Source organism: Tamandua tetradactyla, chromosome 7, assembly GCF_023851605.1.
Source record: "Tamandua tetradactyla isolate mTamTet1 chromosome 7, mTamTet1.pri, whole genome shotgun sequence".
Classification (NCBI taxonomy): Eukaryota; Metazoa; Chordata; class Mammalia; order Pilosa; family Myrmecophagidae; genus Tamandua; species Tamandua tetradactyla.
The window spans coordinates 133,979,191-133,995,154 of record NC_135333.1 but is presented as its reverse complement, the minus strand read 5'-3'; the positions used below and the strand labels follow the sequence as shown (position 1 = coordinate 133,995,154).

General features: G+C 36.2%; 2 protein-coding genes and 1 long non-coding RNA gene across 5 annotated transcripts in view; 2 read left to right on the top strand and 1 right to left on the bottom strand.

Moving 5' to 3' along the window:
- Positions 1-2,259, top strand: part of TMBIM4 (transmembrane BAX inhibitor motif containing 4) — a 29,564-nt gene extending 27,305 nt beyond the window's left edge. For both annotated transcript variants that reach the window (XM_077111333.1, XM_077111334.1), the window contains 2 exons: positions 667-712; positions 1,996-2,259. In XM_077111333.1, coding sequence (XP_076967448.1) covers positions 667-712; positions 1,996-2,202 — 253 coding nt within the window. In that variant the 3' untranslated portion in view covers positions 2,203-2,259. The remainder of the gene's footprint in view (positions 1-666; positions 713-1,995) is intronic.
- Positions 2,260-4,038: 1,779 nt separating this feature from the next.
- On the bottom strand, positions 4,039-6,615 carry LOC143642657 (uncharacterized). Its single transcript, XR_013155780.1, has 2 exons — positions 6,238-6,615; positions 4,039-4,503 (listed from the first exon to the last, which is right to left on the bottom strand). It is a non-coding gene; the product is annotated as an uncharacterized LOC143642657 (long non-coding RNA).
- On the top strand, positions 6,330-15,375 carry LLPH (LLP homolog, long-term synaptic facilitation factor). Of its 2 annotated transcripts, none has more exons than XM_077111330.1 (3): positions 6,330-6,453; positions 7,847-8,057; positions 9,532-15,375. In XM_077111330.1, the coding sequence occupies exons 2-3, from the start codon at positions 7,853-7,855 to the stop codon at positions 9,708-9,710; spliced, it is 384 nt and encodes a 127-aa protein (XP_076967445.1). In that variant the 5' UTR covers positions 6,330-6,453; positions 7,847-7,852; the 3' UTR covers positions 9,711-15,375. The 2 variants fall into 2 exon arrangements, with proteins under 2 accessions (XP_076967445.1, XP_076967447.1); XM_077111332.1 differs by lacking the exon at positions 6,330-6,453 and adding an exon at positions 6,460-6,595.
- The last annotated feature ends 589 nt before the right edge of the window (positions 15,376-15,964 follow it).

Here is a 15,964-nt window from a genome sequence, read left to right as displayed (position 1 = left end):
TTCCTTGTGGCTTGAAGCCTCAAATAAGTGTTTTTGGGCTTCCAAGTTCCACATGTAATAACAAAGGACTGACTTCTTAGACATCCTTTGTCATATACTTTATAACAATTAAATGGTAACTCATAAAATTATAGCAGTGGCAAATTTATGTGCATAAATTAAGCTTTATAATATATAAGAATAGAATAGAAAGGACATGAGGAACTTTAAATGGATATACACATTCTCAGAATAGTTTGCTATTACTATTATTTGGTTTAAAAATGCAGTTATATTTCATTTGTTCATGTATATATTTTTCTAGAAGTTTTCATGAATCTTTGAATTAAAATATTTCCAATAATATTTCTGTTTATATCTATATTTTCTTTGTGTTCTGATTGAAAACTTAAAAAAATGATACTCTGAACTGGTTTTGTACACCTATAAAAACAAATGTTGAATAGGCTGCTATTTTTTTCAATTCCCCCCCCCAAAAAAAACCTTATTTAAAATAAGTGTAGCCTTTATTATGCTTATGAATTCTTACATTTTAAGTCTTATTTGGTAAAAATATGGATATATTACTTTTTAGTTGGCTTTGTTTCCTCAGAAAATTTTGAATGAATTTACAAACTTGTTTTGTAGGGAACAATATTCTAAATTATTAATATTATGTTTTTATAGGCTGTTTGCTGTTTTGTGGATTTTGTGCCTGTCAGGATTCCTAAAGGTAAGTTGTTTTAGAATGGTAACTTGAAAAATAGTTCTGACCATACAATATAAATAATCTCAAAAAGCTGGAAGAGGTACTCTTTTACTAGGACACTTAGTAATAATTATTTGGAACATTTATATATAGAATGACTACAAATAGCTTTTAAAAATCAGGGTCTATATTGAGTAGTATTACTCATTGAACAAAAGATGAATAAGCAAATAAATTAAATCATATAGACACCCTCACTTTTTAAATTTATTTATTAATTTAAAAAATTAACAAATGAAATAAAAATTAACATAATCAGTAATTCACAATATCATCACTTAGTTGCATATTCATCATTTCTTAGAACATTTGCATCCATTCAGAAAAAAATAAAAAGAGAGTAGAAAAAGAAATAAAACGAAAACAGAGAAAAAAAAAAAAGCAAAAACTTATACCTACCATACCCCTTACCCCTTGCTTTCACTGATCACTAGCATTTCAAACTAAATTTATTTTAACATTTGTTCCCCCTATTATTTATTTTTATTCCATATATTCTACTCGTCTGTTGACAAGGTAGATAAAAGGACCATCAAACACAAGGTTTTCACCGTCACACAGTCACATTGTGAAAGCTATATCATTATTCAATCATCTTCAAGAAACCTGGCTACTGGGACATAGCTCCATTTTCAGGCATTTCCCTCCAGCCTCTCCCTTACATCTTGAATAACAAGGTGATATGCGCCAGAATAACATCCAGGATAACCTCTCGACTCTGGAATCTCTCAGCCATTGACACTTTGTCTCATTTCACTCTTCCCCCTTTTGGTCAAGAAGGTTTTCTCAGTGCCTTGATGCTGGGTCTCAGCTCATTCTAGGGTTTTTCTCAATCCCTTGATGCTGAGTCTCAGCTCATTCTAGGATGACACCCTCACTTTTAACTGCCAACTTCCATGTGGCACATATACTTTTCAAAAAGAAATGTATCTTTAATTTATATTTGGAAGGCTACTGTTCAAAGTCAGGTGGGTAGTCTAAGTGAAAGGAAGATATCCCTTCATTTATCCATTTGCCTTTCCTCCAAAGAAGCAAGAGCAGACCTGCCTTGCCTTTTTCTGCCTTTAACATTTGTATTTAAAGTTGTACATCACTATTAAATATGTATGTAGCAGTAGATCATTGTGGCAAGAAACTTAAGTATGCTTAGTAGTGTTTAAAATACAGTTTAAAAACGTTCCTTTTATCTCTTGCTTAGTGTTTAAAATACAGTTTAAAAACATATTCCTTTAATCTCTTGCCTGTAGTTGTTTTTTTATAGTGAGACAGTAGAGTTGGTCTTGGCTGCTGTGGGAGCACTTCTTTTCTGCGGATTCATCATCTATGACACTCACTCACTGATGCATAGGTTATCACCTGAAGAGTATATACTGGCTGCCATTAGCCTCTATTTGGATATCATCAATCTGTTCCTGCACCTGTTGCGTTTACTGGAAGCAGTTAATAAAAAGTGATTTAAAGCAGTGTATAGAAACTCTTTAAGTAATAAAATTGGAGATATAAATTTTAAATATTTTACTATCGTTACTTATACTCTATGTACTTTTTTTAAAACTTTTTTTATGGTATAGTACAACATATATACAAAGCTAAGAAATAAAAAAGCAATAGTTTTCAAAGCAGTCTTCAAAAAGTGGTTACAGGGTGGGCCACGGTGGCTCAGCAGGCAAGGACGCTTGCCTGCCATGCCAGAGGACCCAGGTTCATTTCCCGGTGCCTGCCCATGTAAAAAAAAAAAAAGTGGTTACAGGATAGATCCCAGAGTTTGTCATGGGCTACCATATGATCCTCTCATATTTTTCCTTCTAGCTGCTCTAGAATATAGGAGGCTAGAGGGCTTAAATACTTTTTTGTCATAACAATTGAATTTTTTTCCTTCCTTTTTTGTGAACAATAACATATATACAAAAAAGCTATAAATTTCAAAATAAAGCACCACAATTAGTTGTAGAACATATTTCAGACTTTGACTTGGGTTACAATTTCACAATTTTAGGTTTTTACTTCTAGCTGCTGTAAAATACTGGAGACTCAGAGATATCAGTTAAATGATTCAGCATTCGTATTCATTTGTTAAGTCCTATCTTCTATGTATAATTCCACCATCACCTTTAATCTTTTTATACTTCTCTTTAGGGGTGTTTGGCCCATGGCAATTCTAAATTTTTCATATTGGAAGGGTCTGTCACTGATATGGGGTAGGGAGATGGAACTATCTGATGTTCTTGAGAGGCTGGGCTAAGTGTCAGGACTTATCTGGACCAGGGACCCATCTAGAGGTTACTGTAGATCTCTGGCAAGTTACTCTAATGCCTGGAACCCTTGTAGAATCTTATAAATTGCTCTAGTTGTGTATTCTATATACTTTTGAACTTAAAATCTTACTGTTCTTCACAGTGTTCTATTTCTCAATCCTTGGTTTAGAATCTCACATATAAGTGCTTAATTAATGTTAGGTGATATTATTAATACTATTATTATTTTCAATCCAAAGGCAGAATGGAGTGAATTGGACTTTTTTTTTTTAATGCTGTTTGGCAGGGTCACGTTTCATTATTTTTGTATGTGAGTATCCTGTTATTGCAGCACTGCTGAATTTTTGTTAGTTAGTTTTGCTTGTTTGTTTTTTTGGGAAGTGTATGGACTGGAAATTGAACGCAGGTCTCCCACATGGCAGGTGAGAATTCTACCACTGTACTACCCTTGCACCCCCTGAATTGGAGTTAAAGATACTAAATAAGAAGCAGATTTGATATTTGAAAAATGTAAATCAGTGCCTTTTTTTCATTAAGATATTTTTTGGTTTGGAAAATATGGTTATTTTTCTTAAAGATAATGTTAACATGTAGCAAATGTGCCATTTTTTAATGATGTAGATGAATTTTCAAAAAATTGTTTCAGTTTCTAATATGATAAATATTTTTAAAAGTGATTCCAAGATCAAGAAGTATAGAGTATTATATTTTATAAATTAACTATAGTTATTTATATTTCCTCTCTCAATGAATTTTATATGGTTTTTCCTCCTTTACTATTACAGTCGTGCTGCTATGTGTCTCACTGTGCATAGGTGCAAGAATTTGCCTAGGCCAGGGAATATACCTAAAAGTGGAATTGCTAGATAAAAAAGAGCATGTGCACTTTCAATTTTTTGTATCAAATAAATATCCAGAAATATTAAGAAAGTGGAACTTGCAGGACTTTGACAAAGAGTCTTCAGCAACTTAATGTGCAAGGGATTAAAAGGAGAACAACCAGAAAGGTAGAAGGAAAATGAGGAAAGAGCAGTATCTGAGAACCTCTGTTTTTATTGAATGTAATTTGGGGAAAGAGGTGCAGTGGACTGTGCCTTTCTGCATTCGTTTCTTCTTTGTAGGCCTCAGACCTGGCTTCGACCCACTTCAGGCAGTTCTGGAGATTAGTGGTGTCAGCCGTCATCTACATGCCTTTATGGAGCAGCTGGGGACTTAAGATTCTTTTCTTTTGTTCCTTTCACCTTTTTAGAGCTTTGTCTTGAAGTCTCCATCACCTAGGTTCTGGGCAGTATGGGGTCACCATCTGAAACCCAGAAGTCTTCCTGCTCCTTACTAATGATGATACAGATCAGGGGCTCTGTGGGAGATGCATGACTCCAGGCACCCCAATACCTGACATTAGTAGAATAAGCATGCCTCTGATATGGGGAGCCAGTCTGTGTCCTGTTAGGTATTCTGTGCTACCCTCTGTGCCTCCAGTTCCATAGTCTCCTTCTAGCCCTACAAGAAGCCAAAACAATTCCACATTAGTTCTTAAGCCTCTCCATCAGAGGTTAAAGTTTCCTAATGACAGTAGTTTGGTTTCCTTCATCTTTGAATACCTAACATAGTACCTATCATAGAGTACACACTCAAATGTTAGAATGAGGAAATAATTAAGAATTTTTAAAAATACTAAGGATATTTAACTATTCTGTTAGAATTGCTTTTATATAAACTAGAGAAAAATTCAATATACAGTCTGTGATTCAGCTTTTTAAAGCATTAGCAATGCTGAATTATGGCATATGTTTTAACACCTTGACATTTTCAGTTATTATTGCTGGTGCCAATTGTCTATTCAAAAGTTTTGTCCTGGGCAGGCTACAGTGGCTCAGCAGGCGGAGTTTTTGCCTGCCATGCTGGAGACCGGGGTTCGTTTCCTGGTGCCTACCATGTAAAAAAAACAGTCTTGACCTGGTATGTTCAAAGCAAGATGTAGTCATTTGGACTCTCTGAAAGTGAACTTTCTCTAAAATACTGTGTGTGTGTGCGTGCGTGCGTGCGTGCGTGCGTGTGTGTGTGTGTGTGTGGGAGAGGTGGCTAAGTTCTAATTTGAAAAACTTGGATAATGGTTAATGGAAAATATGAAACAAAATAATAGAAATTTACTTCTATAAAAACTTAATCTTTTTAAAGAAGTCATAGTTTCCTTAGACATGCTCCTTTTTTTTTTACCATGTTAACAGTTTTTTTCAGCCTGTGTTTAAAAACAAAAACACCATGTTCTCAATTACGTAGTGTCCATACTATGCATAGTTTTTTTAAAGGACACAAATTTCAAGAAAAAAGGTACCTACAAATTGTCTTAGCAAAAACTCTACTACCAAGGAGACAGGAATTTACTAGACCATTATTAGACAATTTCCTGTTTTGGGGGGGGTTACATGTCTAATTCTCTAGAAAATACTTTAAAATAGCACTGTTTTGACCAAGTATTTGAATATGTACTGTATTTGAATATGTTTGAAACCATAATGTAAAAATGATAGAGCTACCGTTTCTTGAACTCTTATCACCTACCTAGGATCTGAGTGTCTTCTGAGCTCTAGATTACCTTAATTTTACGGACAAGAAAATTCAGGCTCTGAAATATTAATTACTCACCCAACATCACGCACAAGTTTCGGAACCAAGAACACAACCCAGACCTGTCTAATTTTAAAGTTTATGTTATTAGGAGTTTATGTAAAATGAAAAAAGTGGCGCTGTTTGTGACCAGTGCGACATAACTTCTAGGCTCAGCACTGTGGTATACAGTAAGTGATCAGCCAGGTAAACGTTGACTGAACTTTTACCGTTTGGACTCTTATTTGGGATGGGAAAGTTTTGTTTTTGTTAATAGCTTTATCAAGATATAAATGGCATACAAGAAAAGTCCCATATTTAAAGTGTACAATTTGATAAGTTTTGACATATGTGAGACTATCACCAAGGATGGGAAAACTTAAGCGCTGTAAATAAAGAACAGAGGATTCAGACTAAGGAGATGCGTGAACCTCAAGTGAACCCTGAGGCCGGATATGAGAGTTAAGTATCGGCTCCGAGCTCCCTGACAGGCTGAGCCACCTGGCTCTGCTCACTCCTTGGGTTTAAATTTCGGAGCTACCCCACCTAAGTCCGGGAAGCGGGCTTTGCAGGGCTCGGAACCTCGATCGGGATTCTTTTCCGCATTTTCCAAGGTCAACATCTTACCTGTCTTAAGAGAGACAAGCTCCCAAAACCGCGCTCACACCTAGAGTAGGAACCGCAGCCCAGCTGGGATCCCGAAGACCCCGCCTCTCGGGGCGTTTCAGACGCGCTCTAGCTCCCGGAATGCAACGCGCCTGCGGGGCAGTCGTCCCGGAAGGCGGAAGTGGGCTTCCGGTCGGCGTGATCCGTCTGAGGCCCGCGGCTTGTGAATCTTCTCCGGTAGGTTCGGTTCCTTCCGAGCCTGGTGTGGCATGGGACTTGAAATTTTCTCTTCTGCCGCCTGTAGAGAATCTAGTCTCGAGCTTTGTTCTTCTGTGGGCCAATCTTGACCCGCGTCCTGAGACATAGGCCTTCCTCACTGGCATGTACTTCCGGGTTCTTGGTGGCTCGTGGCGTCTGTGCACCGTGCACTGCTCATACATTTACCTCCCTGGCGGTTCAGTGCCATCCGTTCAGATTAACCCCGAACTTCGGGTGTTTTACCTTCTAGTCCAGCCCTTCACCTGGCTTGGGTTGTTGTAGACAAGGGTGCAGAGTGGGTTTTTGATTCTGGCATCCGGAAACGTTACTCAGCTATGGTGGATTTCAGTAATCGTTCCACATTTAGCTCGCCCTTAATGTGTGCAAAGTGCTACCCCCGAGGGGGTAAACGAGACTTGCTTAGTTTCTGGTGTCTTAAAGCCCATAGTGCAACTGGGAGGACAGAAAAGCCGGTTTCCTATTGTAACGAGTAATAAGAAGGAAATAAATGGATGATGTGAACGAAAATAAAGGGAGGGGAGATTACAGAGGTCAAAGAAGCCATCCCTGAGGTACTGAAGTTTAAACAAAGTGAAGGAGTGATCCTTGGGGAAAATTTCCAGGTATGGAAACAGCATATGTAAAGGTATTGAGGTGGACATTAGTTTGGACCGTGACGTAGTTAGAGCTTGAAGGATTGGTGGAGAGTGTGTTGAAATAGAATTGAAAAAGACAGGAGCCAGGTTACAAATGACCTTGTAGGTCTTGAATCTTTGAGCTGGGAAGTCATTAATGAGTTCAAAAAAAGGTAGCATTTTTAAAACGCTATAAGCGTTTAAAAGCTGACACTAACTGCCTTGTGGAGGAGTTGAGATGGTCCTGAAGATGAGGGGTAGGGAGAAAGCAAGGGTGGGAATAGAGAGAAAAATTTAAAATAGTTAGATTGGCTTGAGGGGGTGAACAGTGCAGAAGACTAGCATAGGGGGAAGGGTAGGTTTGGAAGAAATTCAAATTCAGTTAACAGATAATCTTCATTAAAATATTTTGTTTGTAACTGTAAGGTGATAATGCTGTTTGCATTTCCAGGGCAATTGAATTTCTGTATCTTCTAAGAAAACTTGGGGTGTTTGCAGAATTGGCTTGATTTATAGTTTGCTAGTGACCACCTGGAGACTTGATTTGATATTCTTATTTGTTACTTAATAGCCGTACTGCGCCGTATTGATACAGAGTAAAAAAAAAAAAAACCTTCCCTTGCTTTGCCTTTTGTGGAGATACAAAACATATCAGCCTGGTTTTTGAAAGATTTGCTTTTTTTTTTTTGGATAGTAAATATTTGTTTTTGAATATGCACTTTTGTTATCTTTCCAAGTAAAACATGGCTAAAAGCTTACGAAGTAAGTGGAAAAGGAAAATGCGTGCTGAAAAGAGAAAGAAGAATGCACCAAAGGAGCTGAGCAGACTTAAAAATATTCTCAAAGTAGATAGTGATGTTTTAATGAAAGATGTTCAAGAGATAGCAACTGTGTTGGTACCTAAAAATTACCCAGAGAAAATGCAATGTGCGGTGGAAGATGAAAAAGGTGAGTTCATGTGCTTCATTAAAAAAAATTCTTATTTCCTTTATGAGATTCTTTCCCCATTTTTAACTGTCCTCCTTCCATCCCTACATATATACACCCACATACTCCTTTGCAAACCTCCTACTTTGTCCATATTTTTATTCTTTGAAGATTTAATAGTAGTGCTGGAGAATCAATGCCAAACTATTTTAAAGCCAGTTCGTATCAATAGGCATGTTTTGGATTGTTAAGGGTAGGCCTTTTGATGTTTGTACAGTAGCCTCAATGTCTCAAGAGTAGTCATACTTACAGGAATAAACAAATCTTGACACACTGAGGTAAATGGTACACAATTTAGCTCTACAGAGCCTAGGCATGTAGAAGCAGGCCTTCATTCTGCTTTGTGCAAACTCTAGTTCCCATTTTGTGAGTCTTCTGCCCTTAAACTATTCTGAAAGTCATAGTGTTTCACTGTATTTGATTTTGAAAGGTTCGAGGGACCTCTAAGGCTTAATATGGTCTGAAGATTGAGGCTGTATATGATCCTGGTTTCAGCAGGAGAAAAGACTTGCAAGTTTTCACCTACTCAGGCATGAATTTGGCAGCGAACTTAATTAAGAACTCGTAACACCCAGCCCTTAAACTTGAAGTGTATTTATTTGCTGTGCTATGATCAAGGAAGAGAACAGCATTCATCAACATTCCAATTCTTAAAGTTTCCCTTCCCATTCTTCAAAATGACCATTATATTCCCTTTTCATTCCATCCCTCTCCCACTCCACACAAATAAAATCTATGAAAAGCTTTTTACCTCAATTTTGAGAATTAACAGCCATCAACAAAAATATTCTACATCTTCCCCCTTTTCAAGTCTATAGGCATTTGATTGTATGGCAGCCCCTGGATGTATCCAAGTCCGTTTTCTGGTTGGCCCAGCATGCTGCTGCTTACTATACTAAGCTACCTCTAAGTTACAGGTGGACAACCTCTTCATTAGAAGTGGACAGTCATTCCTAATAAGTTCGTTAACTTCCACGACCTGTCGGCATTTTTTATTTAGCTCAAGGAAGCACTTATCTGAGAAATGTTCTTATAATTCACATGCTCAGAACTATAGATTTATGTCTAATGCAGTAACTCAAAGCCATAATTTTAAATGTTTTCTATTTAACTTTTACTATTCCAAATAAAGACAACCCTGATAACTTTCTTTTGAAAGTTTCTCAGTGACTAAATAGATGGTGTCCTTAGTTACTCAAAGATATTTTTTTACGTCTTTCATTGTTGTAGGAACACATGGCAGTATGTGTATGATTCCATTGAATGTACTGTAAGGAATTTTCTGAGTGTTAGTCAAAGAATGGTCCATAAACAGTAGATTTATTTTGTTTGGTTGTTTCAGACTCTCTTCAATTCTGAAGTTCTCAGTGCATTGTTTTTTACATGGTTTAGTTTTCATTTCATGAGTTAACAGTTTCTCCCTTTTTAAATTCAGATAACATGAAGATGGAGACCGATATTAAGAGAAACAAAAAGAGTCTACTAGACCAGTATGGACAGTACCCAGTATGGATGAACCAGAGGCAAAGAAAAAGACTGAAGGCAAAGCGAGAGAAAGGAAAGGGGAAAAGCAAAGCAAAAGCAGCGAAGGCAGCAAAGGGTTTGGCCTGGTAGACTCATAAAGTCTAACTTTATGAAAAATGATACCTGGAACCAATGTTTGATTAGAATGTGTACATTGATTTCATTCTTCCTATTGTTTTCCTATGTGTTTCCATATTTCAGCTTAGCCCTTTTCTTCAGTTCATACCCAGTATATATAACTGCTTAATTTATTTTGGGAACTTTCATAAAATATTTCCTTTGGTGAATGAAAGCTATATCTTAATTAGATGCTGTTCAGTATCCAGGTGTTACCACGTATCAAAATTCTTTCAAATATTAATATGGTTGTAATTATGTATTCTTACAACTTGATAATTATAGTCAGTAAAGATAAAGATGACAGTGACAAATTTGATGAGCTAACTCAGATTTAAAGAAAGCTATTATGTAATCATCACTTTGAAATATAATGTCACTGGGCTTTATACGTAGTACCTTTTTAGAGTTTTGATTTTTTTATAATTCAGAATAATGGATATTTTGTGTGTAGATTGTGAAGGTTGACCTTTTATGTTATAAATCCTTGAGAAAATAGTTTTCTGGTGGTAGAGAAGACAGTCTTCAGGGTTTTTTTGGTTTGTTTTTTTTTTTTTGACATGGGCAGACTCCAGGAGTCGAGCCTGGGTCTCCAGCATGGCAGGCAAGAACTCTGCCACTGAGCCATAGTTGCCTGCCCTTCAGTTTAATCTTTAAAGTTTTAATTCTTAAATAGATATCAACATGTACAAATAGGTATGCTCCGAATTTTTTAGGAGTTTAGAACATCTCACATTTTTTCTGGGAACTAGTTTAATGTTCTTCAGTTTTTTCCTTATGTAGCCTAATATAGTATACTGCAGCATTTCCCAGAATATGTGCCCCTGGATGCTTGGTGAAAAAATTACATGGTCACATCAGTTTGATGAACACCACATACTTGAAGATTCACCATAAGTATTAGCAGTAGTCTCATAGAGATCTAGCAGTAAAGAAACTTGTTAACTTTGACTCTTTGAAACTCATATTCTGAGGAATAGAATGTGCTATTGGAAATGCTGGTATAATAAACTGATTTTTAATTAAATCTGCTTCCCTATAGGTTTCATTCCATTTAAATTTACTTTTCATTAAGCAGGTTAAATTTAGCATTCGCTCTCAAATTTCACTGTACTCAGCTTAACCACTTTATTTGTTCACATGAATACATGTTCATGTATACTGAACATTATTAGGGCATTATTTGTTGAGTGCCTATTGTGTGCTAGAGACATTTCCAGACACTGGGGATATAAGGAACAAGACAAAGTGTCTGCTCTCCTGAGGCTTACAGCAGTGCATCTGCTCAAAAGATGTTAACTTGAGAGGAAAAATTTTGTGCCAGCCACTTTGTGAGACTGGGGCATGGTATAGAAATAAATGAGACATGTCCCAAATCTTTTAGGAGAACTGAGTCTGTAAAATTTAATACCAATAAAATCTTGAACTCATTTTAATATAATAGACTTTTCTCAGTATACTCAGTGGTTGCTCATTGAAAAGTAGTATATAATTTTAAAACACTAAAATAAATGTTTTCAAAAGCTAAGAGAAAGACATGAATGGAAACAGGAATACCATTCATGACTTTTTGTGTTTTGGCATAGTTATGACTAGCAAGTAGCATTTGTGAGAAAAAGTGAACACATTAATGTTTATTCATGAAATAAAAACTTGCTGACATTATCCAATCAAGGCATTGACGATATTAGCCTAAATATACTAGCTGAATTGTTTACCTTTTGTTTTCCTTGTGAAAATTGCCTACATCGGTGATTTTACTGATCTTATTTAAATTTATGCTTACTTAAATTTGAACAACATGGCTAGGTTTTCTTGCACTTGTTTTTCATTAAGGTCTTGAAGTGAAAGGTCAATACCAAGGTTATGTGGCTGAAACCTCTAATTTAACTCCAGTAGTAGTAGTTTGAAGCTATTTCACCCAAGAATGTTCACCTGAGTTTGACCATTCATGAAGTTTGTCCAGTTTTTATTTAATTTAAAAGTTAATAAAATCAAAGCACCTTTATAAAAAAAACTCATTTGGAAAACCTGTTCCCAAGTGTCATAGCCTCTGGAAAGGTGGCTACTGAGGAGAAATTGACTTGCACTATGTTGTAAATAGGTCCTCTAAGGCACTGAGTTCTTGAACTACACTGCCAGCAAGTTTTCCCACCCCCAAATTTTGGTGGAGAATTTAGACTAGTATTCAAAATTAGTGCCAGGGTATTTTAAACAGATGATTGCTTTGCTTCTTGGTCACTTTATTCCTGAAGATTACACATTGAAAAGTGTAATCCTTTAATGATTACCTTATCTTTTTGAAATTTGTCATCTTTTATTTCGTGTTTTCTGGAAAATTGCTGTAAAACCACCAGATGGAGCTCAAGCTAAGGACCAAATCATTCTTATAACTAGACTGAGTGGATTAAATCACATTAAGAGTTAAATCCAACATTTTATTTTGTTTTAAAAGAAATTTAAAGTATAATTTAAAGATTATTGAAATTGCATTCATTTATTGATTGCTTACTGTGTGTCAGGCTTTGGTCTAAATTAACTGAACTATTTAATAAAGTATTAATGCGTTAATCCAATCAGCCATCCTATGAGTTAGGGACTAATAATCCCTCTTTACACATAGGGAGACTGAGTCACACAGCCCATATTGATAAAACTGGGGTTCAAATTCAGGCATTCTGGCTCCAGAGCTTATATTCTTAGGATACTTTGATAGAATACCTCGTTTTGATTCAGTTCCTAGATTTGGGTTGATGCAGGCTCAGGATCAGATAAAGAACAGGTTTCAGTGGGAAAATGATATTGAACGCTCCTCAAATCTGTAGGCCTAAGCTGAATTGGAATTGCTTAGATAGCACTCCATTAGAAATGGACTTTAGTCCTAAAGGGGAATGGGTAGCCCATGATCAGTGGTGCCCAAGCCACAGAGAGAGAAAAAACAACTGGTTGAAGCTCTAAGGTAGAATGAATCAGTGGTTTTGATCACATCTTTTTATCTGAGGTAACGTAGATGTAGATATATTTTCCCCTGCTATTTTTCATGCTTTGCATGCTTCCTGAAATAAGTATGAAGCAGTGTATTTGTGCTTATTAGGAAATTAGGATATTTTCAAAATCTAGATCTACATTTACCTGGGATCTGCTTATATATCTGGGAGTTGGAATAGAAAAAAATAACTGGCTATAAATGACATTCATAGACCTGAAGTGGGCTGGTGGTGGTGATGAGAGGTGGTTGTGTGTTAAGTGAAATGCCAGCCACAAAATAAAAAGTTGGGACAAATCTAAAAGAGACCCCAAGGAACCCAAATTTATAACTAAGTTTACTAGCTAAATGACTAACTTTTCATGGTATAGTGATTGAAATTTGTGCTAGGCACAAGATACGTTTCTTGTTCCATATATTTGCCGGCATATAAAAACACCATGGCAGCACACATATATACCAATTTTATAAGGAAATGTTGGGGGGAGGAAAGCTGTTAAGTGCTCTTGCCAGGTCAGAGTCCACCCTGCTAAATAAAAGAGGTTTAAATTTTATGTAATTGAATGTCAAGGGTCTCTATGTTATAGCGGGAAAAATATAATGTGATGTCAAATAAAATGTTAATTGGTGAAAAATAGTAATAAAAACAGTGGCCAACGTTTAGAAAATGCTTACTGTTTGTCAGACTCTGTACTGTGCTTTACATGCATCCGTTTAATCCTTAAAACTATCCCATGGGATCAATACTCTCATCCTTATTTCTGATGTAAAAACTGAGCCTTGAAGAGGTAAATAAACTTACCCAAAGTCGTATGTAGTGGAGCAAGATAGTCCCAGGTTATCGAATAAATTCCTCTGCTAGGAAGCTACAGAGTGACAGACTTTTTTTTTTTAAATTATTTTTTATTGATATTTGTTATATATTCAAATACCATGTAATCACCCAAAGTGTACAATCACTGGTTGACAATATTATCATATAGCTGTTGATTTATCATCACAGTTGACTTTTTCTTTTTTGTGAGAAATAACATATATACAAAAAAGCAATAAATTTCAGAGCACATCACAATGGTTAGTTGTAGAAACAGATTTCAGAGTTTAGTATGGGTTACAATTCCACATTTTTAGGTTTTTACTTCTAGCTGCTCTAAGACACTGGAGACTAAAAGAAATATCAATATAATGATTCAGCAATCTACTCATTTGTTAAACCCTATCTTCTCTGTATAACTCCACACTTTTATCTTCTCCCAGTCTTTAGGGGTATTTGGGCAATGCCCATTCTGACTTTTTCATGTTGAAAGGGGCTGTCAGTAATATGGGATAGGGGGATGAAACTAGTTGATGTTCTGGAGAGGCTGACCCCTTGCATTGCAGGACTTAATTGGTCCAGGAACCCATCTAGAAGTTGTAGGTTTCTGGAAAGTTACCCTAGAGTATGGAACCTTTGAGGAATTAAAAAATTTTTTTTATTGTATGCTCTATGGTGGGGTCACATTTCATTCTTTTTCCATGAAAGTATCCCGTTATTGCAGCACTTTTTGTTGAATTTTTGTTTGTTTGCTTGTTTGTTTGTTTTGGGAAGTGCATGGCACCTTTGTAGAATTTTATATAACTCCCTAGGGGTTCTTTAGGATTGGCAGGAATGGTTTTGGTTGGTAGTAATGTCTAACCGAAGCTTGTGTAAGAGGGACCTCAAGAGTAGCCTTTCGACTCTATTTGAACTGTCTCAGCCACTGATACCTCATTTGTTACACTTCTTTTCCCCCTTTTGGTGAGGATGGCATTATTGATCCCATGGTGCCAGGGCCAGGCTCATGCCTGGGAGTCATCTCTCATGCTGCCAGGGAAACATTCACCCCTGGATGGAGAAGCAGGCTTTGAATTTTCTAACCAAGATGTTGGAAGCTAGAATGTGCAGCCTTGCGAGTACTACCCTATCAAGTTAAAGCTGGACAGCCACTTGGCTAGAATGCAGTAGAACGGATTAAAACATTACACTTAAAATTTAGGTTGAAAGTAAAGTCGTTTCCTGCTAAGAAATGCCTTATAGGAAGCTGTATTGAGCTTGTTTTGCTCTTATGTGTCTTTTAGCACTACGTGATTATAGACTTGAATATCTTTTTGATAGAAGTAACAACATTTGAAATATCCTTAAATCTGTTAATCTTATTAAATCTGATATTTATTCAGTGGTTATTTACTCCACTAAATTCCACTAACTTCCACAAGAAGAAAAACACAAACATCTGCTTTAAACAATGAATGGAATAAAGTTCTTCAAATTTTAATTTAAAGTATTGTATCGTTTTATAATATATTAAGTTTGTAATATGCAGAATGTATTTAATTTCCTAACACGATGAATTGTCTTGGCATTATGCTATCTTATGAAACACTTTCTTACTCTCACATTCAATATCAGCAAAACCTAAATGGTCTTAGTTGGGTGTTGTGTATCATTGTACAGTAACGGCTAGGACATATGGTATTTCTGATCCATGTAATAAAGTACATTTGTCATGTATCTTGTGATCTGCATACGTTTCAGCTGTTACTTCATAAATCTGTTCCATCAGAGAACTGCTTTGTACAGCAATGGTTGAAGCTGCTTTTAATAAACTAATATTTTGTGTCTTTTATGTGTAATCAACAGGGAGTATTATAGACTTGTGCCTCTGTGGAGAAACATTCCACTAAACTTTTCTCTTCACAATAATGGAAAAAAAATTGCTTGGGGAAAGCACAGATGTTCAAGAACATATGTTGTTTGCTCCTAAGAGTCAGCTGAAGACCTTTTGTATTGCTTTGGATTTTTTTTTTTTGTAATGCTTTAGAGAAGAAACAGTTTGTGATAGGTGATGGAGGAGGGCAGAGTTACATTTCATTGAGAGATCAACACTGGTTGCCATTTGTTAAAATTCTAAAATGCCTAGCCTTGTTTTCACAAAGATGTGATGTGTGTGAGCAAAGCTGAGGCAGCTGGCCAAAGATTGGTCATTTCCACATGCTTCCCTGATCAGGCATAAGTTTTAGTCTTCATTTTGTTCCTAACTCCAAGTTAACAGTGTCTTCGTAAAAGTAGGTATTCAATAATTCAGACAAAAGTGATTGTCCTTATGCCCTTTTTCCTCTTTAGTTGTGGATAGGGATTAATGTCTTACTTTAGCTATAGAAATTTGCTCAGCAAGTCAGATTCCCACAGGCTTGGAAATTGGTTATTGATAAATGTATAGGA